At 42.7% G+C, this 12,726-nt stretch overlaps 1 protein-coding gene across 1 annotated transcript in view; it reads left to right on the top strand.

Annotated features, from left to right (window-relative positions):
- The first annotated feature begins 1,733 nt into the window (after positions 1-1,733).
- LOC126998884 (small G protein signaling modulator 3 homolog) overlaps positions 1,734-12,726 on the top strand; it is a 44,051-nt gene continuing 33,058 nt past the window's right edge. Inside the window, exons 1-3 of the mRNA XM_050861078.1 lie at positions 1,734-1,979; positions 4,998-5,165; positions 11,079-11,229. Coding sequence (XP_050717035.1) covers positions 5,018-5,165; positions 11,079-11,229 — 299 coding nt within the window. The 5' untranslated portion in view covers positions 1,734-1,979; positions 4,998-5,017. The remainder of the gene's footprint in view (positions 1,980-4,997; positions 5,166-11,078; positions 11,230-12,726) is intronic.

Below are 12,726 nucleotides of genomic sequence, written 5' to 3'. Positions count from 1 at the left end.
GCGTATGCCCCCAACTTTACCTTTACCTTAACTTATCGAGCATTAAGGTAATTATAACCGTTATACTGTACCAAACAATACCATATATTCATGGCCATATCAGAACTACGTATAAGAAAAATATCTGCAAATATCACATTTACAATCCTGCGGCATGCAGCTGTTGTGCCAGTATGAGTCACATAATGTGTGCGTAGCAGACTTGCCAACTTCAAGTTGATCTCAGAGAGAGAGAGAGAGAGAGAGAGAGATGCTCACGCATCATAACACACCGGAAAATACAAACCAGCAGGATCCTGATACAAACGTTCGGACTTTAATTAGTTTCGACTCCGGGTTATAATAAAACAAAAACCTTGTTATGTGTATGTTAATGTTATGTTACACAGGTGTTAGTTAAATGTCTGGTACCTTACCCATATTTTTTTCATCATGTTATAGACCCATTTATGAGTATGAATCTCTTAACACGCAGTACTATTTGCTAATTTTAATCAGTATGTTACCAATCTGTGTAGTTATTCGAAGAGGGGGGGCCCTAAAATTGGGGGCATCCAGTGAGGCACAGCCCTAAAATAGAGGGGCACGTGCCTCCCAAATTTCCGCCACTGCGTGGGCCCCCTCTGCTCTTGGTGGGTCCCTATAGGCTTCAGCCTAGTCAGCCTTATGGATAATACGGCCCTGCATACAAGCACTCATACTTTCCACGCGCCATACGTGACTGGAACAGCCTCTCTCAACGGATTTTAGACTGCGGTACAATAGACTCATTTAGAAAACAAATACACACTCACTTAATTGTCACCACAACACACCAACACTAACAATTACATTTGATTCACTTCCCTCCCCTGCACACTCGGCTCCCCCGTCCCCACAACAATAACCAACCATATATGCGTGTTATGCCATTGCCGTCTCGATAGATCTCAATATCGAGACGGCAATGGTTATGCACCTGAAAGGTGCCCTGCGCATTATTATCCATATCCAGATCCAGATGTCTTAATTTTTGTTAGTTGTTTGACTCATCCCATAAACATTACTACAACCTCTTTCACCGACTGTGCTGCGCTAGCAATGACCCAAAGGAAAGGTAGACCTGAGCCTGTAGCTATGGCAGGATTATATGCCTTTTGTATCGATCAGTATTGTCAATATATTGTGGTAATTATGTTTATACTTGCTTGGTATCGCCTACTAATTTTTATCACCATGGATGGAACCAAAGGAGACTTTTTCGTAGCATGACTTTATATTATACAAACCTACGGACTGAGTTCGTATCTCGGCTCGAGCAGTCGGCGCGCGTGCAGTTCACCCGACAATTCATCATCCCTGGGAAACTTCAAACTGCGGTAAGCCCTACCATGCAGAAGCCACACCTGTATAATCCCGAGAGATGGTGTGGAGATTAAGAAGGAGGTTGTGGGGATTAAGGAGGAGTGTGGAAGTTGAGGATTATTGTGGGAATTAATTAACCCCGGGACACAGGGCCAGTTATACGTGAAATCCGGGTTACCACTGTTTTTTCTTCATAAGTTTCCCCAGGTACGTAACCAGTTATCGACCAGCCCGAATGGAAGGATGAACGGCTGGGTGAGCTGGACGCGGACTGCCCGGGGCGGGATCCGAACCCAGGCCCGCGGAGTAGCCAGACACGCTGACCACTAGACCACTATATCCCTTATTTCTAGATTTTGAAATACAAGTAATTCTATACTTTTTTATAATCTTACATATATGTAATGAAAAAAAAAAGTAGCGATATCGGTATCGGTATCGGCCAACATCATGAGCGGAGCGCGTGGGCGGTGCAGTAAAGAGCGCTACAGTCTAGCGCTGCCTGTGACCCGCGTTGGCAGCACTGCCCGAATGTAAACACACCTGACGCCCAACACAGCACAGACGGCGCCTCCCTCCCCTGCCCTGCCCTGCCAGTTGCCGTGGTGCTGGGGTGCTGTCGGGGAGCCGCGGCTGTGAGTATCAAATGGGCGAGCGGTGCTAATCATCGTGCATGGCTATCATGGGTTCGCTAGGCAACACCAGGGACTGTAAACTTCGTCTCGTTGTCCATTCCCGGCAGGCGGCAGGGCACCACTGACACTGCACGGGTCACAGTTTCGGTTTGCCGCACGAAAATAGGTATCACGCACGTACCAACTCTTGAATTCTAACACATACTTTTAATTCATGAACGTTTAAGTAACATATGGTAGGGGTGATTTCACCTGCACATGGGAAGGGGTTGTTGTGGCGAGTCTCCTAGGGCTTGAGCACTGTAGTTTGCACCTCCATGACTTTAAAGTACCCCTGGTGTTTGAGTATTTCAGGTAGAGGGTGATATCTTTTTTATTTTTTATTTTTTTTTAACACTCGGCCTATGGTGCCAGTAGACTTTCTTAATGGGGCCTGGTGGTCAGTCGAGCCTGTTATGGTGCAGGCTAGTGGTTTATAGTGGCACCATCTTCCATCTGCTTGGCTCATGCTGTCCCCCGGAGCTCATCTTTGAAGCTCTGTTGAGAGTTGATCTAGAATCTGGGTTGAAAGGTGGTCTTCAGGACAGCATGTGGGTTTGCCAACCTGACTGCATTATCTTGCCACTTGCTCAAGAGTATTATGGCAGTGGTTTGTGTGGTCTTGGTGATGCCACATTAGCCAACCATCAGAACATCTAAAGGACTATCTACTTGCTGTCTTGGTTGGAGGCATCACTTGATTCTAGATGGGATTATCCCCATCTAGGTAAGAAATGTGGGTAGTCTTGGGCCACTCAGTGATGTAAGTATTTAACAGTTACTAACTCAACTTCCAATATAAATCTTCTAGGTGCTACTGCATCATCTTGGGGATTTAATTTACTACACATATATGTGCTCATATAATATTTGCCAGGGATTGAAAATGGCTTTTGAAAAATACATACGGTATACCTAGAAGGGTAGGAAACTTTGCCACTTTCATGGACATGAAGAAAGCTTGCTACAGGATACACAAAAAGAATATTCTTAGAAGGATATGAATACATGAACTGATGGAGTTATGGTAAGGCTGTGGGTGTTTCATGCATTACATACTCTATGTACTTCTCTGGGGCTTTAGTAGGGTAAAATCATCGTAAAAATACAGGAAGCGGTATTATTCTAGTGTTTGCCCATACTCACCCCTTGCAACCAAAATTGGCTAGGGGGCCATTGAGACTTCGGGGAATGCGGTGGTAAACATGAAATGCGTCGCAAATGCATAGTTTTTGAGTTATGAGGGGTTGAAAAATACCCTAGATGTAGGGAAATTCCTTACAATTACTTAGATGTAGGGAAATTTCATACATTCCGGGTTTTTTTTACAACGTACGGAAACCATGCAATGTAATTATTGAAAATCACTCCACACCTCAAAAATATGATATTACGCCTCCATATTGTACTTAAGGGCATATTATACATACGGACGATGTGTTTACATGGCGACGCCATTGCAATATGAGCAGCGTTGCCAACGATCCGGTTAGCAATGATACGCTAGGTGAGACCAGGTCCACCACGCGTGGTTATTTATTTATTTTTTTTGGAACACACACCTTTACCTAATACTATTTCCGATGGTACGCTAGGTTAGCGATGGTACGCTTAGTTAGCCATTAGCCCATGCATGTGAGACCAGGTCCACCACACGTGGTTATTTATTTTTTAGAACACTCACCTTTACCTAATACTGTTACCGATGGTACGCTTAGTTAGCCATTAGCCCACGCATGTGAGACCAGGTCCACCACGCGTGGTTATTTTTTTTTTAGAACACGCACCTTTAAGAGGGGGGTTCCAGGGGGGGGCGCAGCCCCCCCTTGGTCAGCAGGGGGGTCGAGTCGTTAGCAGGTCGTAAAGTTCGGTTGGAGTAGTTTAAATGTGACCCCCCACAAAAATACCCTGAGTTCACGCAGGTCCCCGAAGATCGTTGGGGGAAGGGGATTAATTCGGCTTCTTTACTTTTAAGTACTTTTTTTTTTACTATGATATATGGAGGCGTATTATCGTATTCTGGAGGCGCGGAGTCAATATCCACAATCACCTTGTATACTGGGAATACGAGCCCGTGAAGCAGATTCAAAATCCGGTCAGTAAGGATTCACGTGTTCGAACAGCTCGGGCAAGAGGTTCGAGAGCCTGCACTTCCTGCACAAGCCACAGTACTGTTAAAGGCGCGGTGTTGGATGGATCCCGGCTAGCCGGTGGTTTTACTTGTGTCAGTGATAAACAATGAAGATACACTGTGTTTGGTGCCACGGACTCTACTTGGAGGACAGAAACCTTGCGATGAGGTGACAACCTACTAGTGAGAGGGCATGAGTGTGGTGGAGGCGGTTTATGTGAGCACAGATGGCCGCCGGTGCCACGCCAGATGGTGAGGTGAGCATCGTTTGGTGGGTTCACGACGCTTCTCTCCCAAAACAAGCTTGGGGATCCACTGAGTGCGTGGTTTTCGTATGAGAAACACTAAATTCGTCGCAAACGCTTATTTTAGTGGTGGTGGGAGGGAAAATTCCCTAAATTTAGGGAATTTCCCTAGATCTAGGGAGTTTTATCCCCCCCCCACTAAAAAAATACGCGAATGTGACGGATTTCGTGTCCCCCACCCGAAATCCCGCATTCCCACCAGGTCCCCAGGCTTGTATGGGGGGGAGGGGGGAATATGGGCAAACACTAGAATTTTACCCAGGAAGCTCACCATGATTCTACATAATGACTGTCCCTTTTTTGTGATGCATAGCCATATGTATTGGTCCAGAACAGAAGTTTAAACTGAACCTTGGCCATCTACTTTAATTCTTTTAACTGTTTGTTTTACTGTGATTTTTGGCTGGAGTTCCTTCTTGATACAAGTATCTAGTAAAGACAAAATCAACAAGTAACTTTTCTTTTTCAACAGTATATAAGGGCATATATCCTTAGATGAAGTAAGATACTTGTACATTTAGTATTTCACATTTCTTTTCCCAGGACATTACTCAGGTTCTACAATGGAGATTGCTCGTTCTCTGTTTGGGCCACGTGCCCCTCAGGGGTACACAGATGGCAGCACACAGGGGCAAGTGCACACAGCAGCTGATGATGATGAAGACACAAATGATGTTTTTCTTCCTGACACTCCAGAAGGTTTGAGTACAGGTAAGATTGACTTTTTGTGCAATCCCTGCTTCCTGAAGTTACAGTCACCCAAACCTTACTCCTGGTGTGGTTAGGCCCTATTTCAAATTTGTTGGATTAAAATAATGATTAAACAAGAACTGGCAGATCATGTGATAAAAACAGTGAAATAAAATGACAGAATAATAAAAGATAACTAATTGAAACTTACCATGTGCTAAGAGGTTTAGAAGGTGGAACCACAAAACAAGTTTTTTTTTTTTTTTTTTTTTACGTTGTTGCCTATTGCGCCGGTAGGCATCTTCCCGGTGGGGCCTGATGGTCGGCCCAAGGCTTCTTCCAGGTGGGGCCTGATGGTCGGCCCAGCCCGTTCTGGCGCAGGCGAGTGTTTATAGTGGCGCCATTTTGCATTGGCTCATGCTGCCCCCCGGAAGTTGTTGATTACTCGGTAACAAAAAAAGACAGGGAGAAACGACCTACAAGAATAGGGGCATGGAAACTCAATTAGATACAGATGTATGTAAAATGACAAACTGTATGGCAATCCCAGAAGCTTGCTTGACATGGCACAGAATATTGTGTACTGATATGACAATTTTCAACATGAAGAAAAGAGTGAGAAGTGAGTCTCCGCGCGGGTCGGATGTGCTGCGCCTTGCTCGCGAAAGCGCTGAGTCGACATGGCTGGCCAAGCCAAGAACTCGGTGGAGTTCTGTTACGTTTGTGCGGATCCCACAGGCGATAAGTGGATAGGGTGCTGTCTGTGCCCTAAGTGTGTCATCTGAAGTGTGCTCATCTGTCTGGAATTAAGTCGGAGAATATATCTAAAGTAAATTGGATTTGCAACCCATGCCTTCATAAAGCATCTCTGGCTTCCAAAATTGTGGAAAAAATGGAAGAATTCAAGCTAAAAATATCTAAGGAAATATCAGAAGTGGAACAGGAAGTTGAGTCACGAGCGGTCAGCGTGAAGGAGGAGCTGGGGGAGGTGGCGCAGGATGTGGCGGACGTTTTGCAGCGGGCTGAGCATGTGGAGTCAGCAGATGCAATTTGGGCTGAGGTCATCAAACGTAAGAGGAAAGTTAATAAGAATTTACTTGTTGTCAAGGCCTCTGAACAAGATAAAAAGTTTTCAGAGTTGAAAAGTGAAGTTTCTGAAGCATTACATGGCATTCAGATTACTGATTCAAGATTACTATTGGAGGTAATATTATAATGAACTTTGATGATGAGAATATGAGGAATGAGGCAGCCCAAAAATTGCAATCTGTGGAGAAAGTCAGTACTAAAAGTGTGGGAAAACTGAGGCCAAAGATCATGATTTGTAATGTGCACAAGAAGGAGACTGGGGATAAAATAATTGAGACACTGCTTGAAAGAAATGAGTTCCTACACTCGATTCCACAAGTTGAGGAGAAAATCATTATATCCTGAAATGTGATCCAATTGTTAGAGAGCTAATCTACAAGCACCAAGATAAAATAAAATTGAATGGGGGGTGTATACTGTGAGAGACAGATACCATGCAATAATATGTTGTTATTGTTAGAGATATGGTCATATTGAGACTAAATGCACTGCCAAGGCCAATGGTGAGAACCCAGTATGTTATAAATGTGCAGGAGAGCATAAAGCGAAAGACTGCCCCGGGACTGAGAGCAAATGTATAAATTGTGTGAGGTACAAGAAGTCTGAAGTTAATCACTCGGCGAATAACCAGTGTTGTGTAGTTTTTCAGACTGAAATTGAGAGAATTCATAACATAACAGATCATGGCTACTAATTCCTCAGATACAAAGATAAAATGTGGTCTGTTAAATGTTCAGTCTGTGGGAAATAAAACTCTAGATATCCGTGATCTCATCAAAGAAAAGGATCTTGACATTTTAGCGGTAACTGAAACATGGCTAAATGACTACGACGTCGCCAAGATTCGTGAGATGACGCCAGTAACTCATACCTTTCTACATGTTCCGAGGGAGACAAGAAGGGGTGGTGGTGTTGGGATCTTTCTTTCGAGTTCTTTTAAGAAGATTCGGAGAAAAGCATCAGAAAGGTGGGATGCTTTTGAATTAGTGGAAGTCATCTGTGAAATTGATAGAAGGAAATGCACCTTTATTGTGGTGTATCTACCTCCAGATACAAGAGCAGAGGTCTTTATTGATGAATTTCGCACATTTTTGGAGTCTGTGGATATGGTGAGTGCAAATGTGTTCATCTGTGGTGACTTTAATCTATGGATTGATGATCCTGAAAATTCTTCTGCCATGGCCTTCATTGTGGTGATTGACAGTTTCAACCTGATTAATAAAGTGAACGAGATGACTTCTTTAGGGGGTCATGTGCTAGACTTGGTTTTCAGCGATATAGACGGTGATCTAGTGCAAGGGGTGTGTGTTGATGAAATATGTTGTATATCCCCGGTGCATAAATTGGTAACCTTTGAAATTTTATATGTGAGGGAAGCAGTGCAGAGAAAAAAGATTACATTCAGATTGCGAAAAAATTTTCAACCAGAAATATTGATTAACTCTGTTATACAGGAAATTACTGTTAAATGTCGTGAAATCTGTGAACATGGCTCGGTGTTATGTGGAAATTGTGCTACCTGCCTGGTTAAGCTATATAATGGTTTAGTTAAAGATGAGTATTACAGCCTCTGTCCTCTGATTGAAAAGGAGATAGTGTTGAGAGATCATGCACCTTGGTTTAATGTGGAAATACTGTGGGCAAAAAGAGAGAAGAAGAAAAAAGAAAGACTGTGGCATAGGCAAAAAACAGATGCGGCAAGAAGAGCATACCAGGAGGCAAGAAACAAAAAAAATCGGCTTGTGATAAAACGGAAAAGAGAATACTATCAGAATAAGGTTGTGGAGGCAGGGCCTAACATCAATAAATTATATAAGGTGCTTGACAGTTTGACTGGAAACAGAAAGGGTAACAAGCTTCCGGATGGTTTCTCGGATGAAGTGCTGGCAAATAAGTTTTTAGACTTTTTTGACAAGAAAATTGAGAGAGTTATCATGAACTTTAGAGGCGACCGCGGTTACCATGGATCCGCCGTGGAAACTCCAGTCTCTGAAATAAAGTTAACAAGCTTTCAACAAGTGGCTGTAGTGAAAACTATCATGCACAAGGTGAAATTGACGTACTGTGATAACGATCCCTTGCCGATAAGTGACATCATTAAGAGTGAAAACTTTAGTGATTTCTTAAATATTATGACTGTGGTGGTTAACACTAGTCTCGAAAACAAGACTTTCCCTGAGAGTGAGAAAGCAACGATCGTGAAACCTATCGTTAAAGGTAAACTGGACCCACAGTGTTTAAGTTCCTTTAGACCAGTAACCAATTTGACGTTTCTATCTAAGATACTTGAAAATGTGATCTTAAATCAGCTAATGGAGCATTTGCTAGTGGTGCAGGCTTAACCGGATAATCAATCTGCCTACAAGAGGCTTTACTCAACTGAAACTACTCTCTGTTTGGTGGTAAACAATTTGCTTGTGCGTATGGATGAAGGGAAGTGTGGTGTTCTGATTTTGTTAGACTTGAGTGCTGCATTTGACACGGTGGAGCACAGTCTATTGCTTCAGGATTGTAAGAATATTGGAATTGAGGGTGGTGTGCTGGATTATCTAAGGAGTTACCTTTAGAACAGAACTTACTGTGTGCAAATAGGTAAATCGTTCTCTACTCATAAACTTTTGCAAAGAGGAGTCCCCCAGGGAAGTGTACTGGGTCCAATTTTATTCTGTGTTCATACTATCGGTCTTTTACATTTGCTAAGAAGGCATGAAGTTGACTTTAAACTGTATGCTGATGATACACAGTTCTATTTGTCGCTGAGTGATGTGGAAAACACTGAAGATAAGCTGAGCAGAATTATGGATGATGTTGGGAATTGGATGAATTCTAAGCAACTGAAGCTGAATGAAGATAAAACTGAATGCTTGATTGTTGGGAAGAACAAGGATCTCAGGAGGCTAGATATTTCCACTCTTCAGATAAAAGATGACACTATGACTGTAAAAAAGTCAGTCAAAGATTTAGGTGTGATATTTGACTGCACTCTATCATTCAAAGAACAGATCAATCAGGTGGTGAGAATGGCAGGCTACCATCTGAGAAATATTGCATTTGTCAAGAAATACCTGGATGATAAGACTATGAAGATGCTTATATATAATCATGTAACTAGTAAGCTGGATTATTGTAACTCACTTTATTATGGCCTTCCTAAATATCTGCTGAAGAAACTACAACTTGTTATGAACAGAGCTGCAAGGCTAATAAAGGGTCTGCCCCCCGTGAGAGAATAACACCTGCACTTATAGACTTGCATTGGCTACCCATTAAGGCACGAATAGTCTACAAAATATGTGTCTTGACTTATCAAGCAACGCGACTTGGTAAACCTGGATATTTGAGAAATATACTACAGGATTTTCAATTGGACACCACCATGTCAGTGAGACACAGTACAGAACGGTATAGACTCTATGAGCCCAGGGTCAACCTAGAACTGGGTTTCAGAGCATTTGAGAAGAGTGCCCCGCGGCTCTATAATGAGTTACCTGGGGATGTTAAGAACAGTGACAGTCTGGCAATCTTCAAGAAAGCGCTGAAGACTCACTTATTGACTAAATCCTACGACTTAACAAATATGAGGATTGAGGACAACTTTAGGTGCTAATATTACTGTTATAATGTTAGCGGCCCTGTGGAGCGCTGCTACGGCGGCGGAGTGGGGCCTGAAACCTCATCAACGGTAAACGGTAAAAAGAAGGGACTGAAAAAAATAAACCCTTGTAAACTATAAGATGAGAAGTTATCAAGAAGAGGGTTTGATACAAATTTTCAGCATAGATGGAAGCTTGTAATGGAGAATAGAACCAGTTAGTGCAAAATATTCTTGAGGCTGCAACAGAGGTTTGTGGAGTAACATCAGGAAAATAGAGGTAGGAAAAGGGAGAGCTAGTTGACGTGGTGAAATGGTGTCGGCCAACAGAAGATTTTAAAAGTGAAAAGCATTTAAAAAATGGCAAAGAACAAAGTATGAGGATTGGAGACTGTACAAAGAGAAAAGTAAGGCCATTAGACAGGTTCTTATATCTAAGAAGGAAGCTTGGGAGGAATGAAACATAGACTTGAAACACTTCAGCAAGAAGACATGTTTACACACAAATGAAGAAAGATAAAAGACATGCAAAATAAACCAGATTAAGTCCTTTTCATCATTTGAAATTCAATCTACATGGATTTTGCAAGGGTAGGCAGTGGCTGAGTGGTTAGCGTGCTGGGCTCACATTCACCATGCCATGGACAACGTCTGTTCGAATCCCCACGCTACCACCTGGGATTTTTCAGTCACTGCCGAGTGGCCTAAGACTATCCACATGCTATCCAGAAGACCACCTATCAACCTGGACTCTAGAAGAAACCATCCAGTGAATCAAGAATGAGTTCCGGGGGGCAGCATGAGCCAAGCATAACTGGCGCCACTTTAAAAATTGCCTGCATCATGACAGGCTTGGGCCGACCATCTGGCCCCTGAAGAAAGCCTACCGGCGCAATAGGCGGGGATAAAAAAAAAAAAAAAAAAAAAAAAAAAAGCCAAAAGTTCAGTAACCCCAATAATACTTATTTTTTCCCAGTGATGTTTTAACCCCTTCACTCCGGCGACGCCAACGTCAGTGTCCGACGGCATCACCGTATGGAAAGGGTTACTGTAGTCCTCTTCTAAACCTCTTAAGAGGAAATGGAAGAGGATTGAGAGGTTTAGAAGAGGATTAATCCTCTTCCAGTTACTCTTGACCCTTTCCATACTGTGACGCCGACGTCTGCGTCACGGATGGAAAGGGTTAAATAATTGAAACTATAAAAGTTTTCACAATATATAGGGCAAATATACAATCTAATATTACTTTTCAGGTATAAGAGCATCTGGGGGGACAGGTTCAACAGAACCAAGTGTAGGAGGACCCTTTTCAGCCATCACACCTTCCATGTGGCCACAAGATATCCTTACTCGCCTCTCCCAACAGGTCACTCACCAGGATCCCAACCACCAACCAGATTACAGGTGAGCTTCACTGAATTTGTTGGAGTTAACAAATAAAGAATTTCATGTAGTACTCAAGTATCAACATGTTGGCAATTATGTTTATTTTATTCGTTATCTCCTACAGGTTGAGAATCCTTTATCCGAAATTCCAGAATCCAAAAACCTCCAAAATCTGAAAGCTGACATGACGAATCACAAATAGAAAAATCCACAAAGTAATGGGAAGGTTCCACCACGTACAGCTGCTGTGTGCTGCTCAGGGTTGCCAGGTCCACATTTTACCCACTCAATTGGGCGTGAAAACGTACTGCTGTGTCTACACCTTGGGTGTAAAAACATCTGCCCGCCACCACAGGTTTTGGGCAGCTTTTGGGATGGGATTGGGCGGGAACGCATTCCACGACCTGGCAACTCTGGTGCTGCAATGCGTTAGTTTATTGTCAGCAGTCATCACAGTTACACCTTTGATCTATACTCATTGTTATTACTGCATGTTGTGTGCTCTGTAGTGTAAAGATATTGTTGAAAATGTCAAAAAGGCCTGCATATTCTGAAATCCGAAAAAATCCAAAATCCACAACACTTTTGGTCCCAGGATTTTTGAATAAGGGATTCTCAACTTATACTAATATTTACCACCATGGGTGAAATCCAAGGAGACTGTTTCATAACATGACTGGCTGCAAATCTGCTGACCCAGGGTTGAATCCCCGGCCCGGGCAGTTGGGGTTAGTAAAACTTTTTTAACTTGGCACAAATGTGACTAGCCTTACTGATTTATGCAAAGCCCTCCCTCCCCTCTTCTTCCAGTATGCATAAAAATCTAATTTTCACAATTAAAAGCTCATCATCTTCATCCCCTTCTTGCTTGAGATACTCTTGGATGCTGAAACTAATGTATTGAAACACATTGTAATCACTAAACCCTTAAAAAGCAGAAAGTAAAGTTCAGAAATATTGAGCTAGATCAGGTATGAGTGCATTGGCAGACAACACTTGTGAGACTAGGAGCGGGAAGGGAGAGAGCAAGGAAGTTTAGGGTGGGCTGGGGGAAGTTGTTCAAACAAGTTTTCCTTTTCAGCCTATAGCACCAGTAGGCTTTCTTGACGGGGCTGCTGGTTAGCCCCAGTCTGTAATGGCACAAGCAAGTGTTTTATAGTGGTGCCATCATGCTTGACTCGTGCTACTCCCTGGAGTTTATCTTTGATCATCTTTAGATAAATTATTGAAAGTTGTGTTGATACATGGTCTTCTGAACAGCATGTGGGTAGTCTTAGGCCTCTCGCCATTAATTAAAAATTGTTGATTGTTCATTGAAAATCAACATATGCAGTAGACTATGTCCCCTAAGCACTTCAAATGTCGTGGGGTCAACCATACTTAGGGATGATTTTTTGTACATGTATGTGAGCATTGAAGGAGAGGTAAGGGAGGGAGCAGTAAAGGGCAGATAGCTAATAGGTATGCTGGAGGGAGTTATGAAAGGAAGAAATGTGAGAGTAGGGTTATGAAATA

This window comes from Eriocheir sinensis, chromosome 15 (assembly GCF_024679095.1).
Source record: "Eriocheir sinensis breed Jianghai 21 chromosome 15, ASM2467909v1, whole genome shotgun sequence".
Lineage (NCBI taxonomy): Eukaryota > Metazoa > Arthropoda > Malacostraca > Decapoda > Varunidae > Eriocheir > Eriocheir sinensis.
Note: the sequence above shows the minus strand (reverse complement) of the source record. Positions and strands in the feature narration are given on the sequence as shown.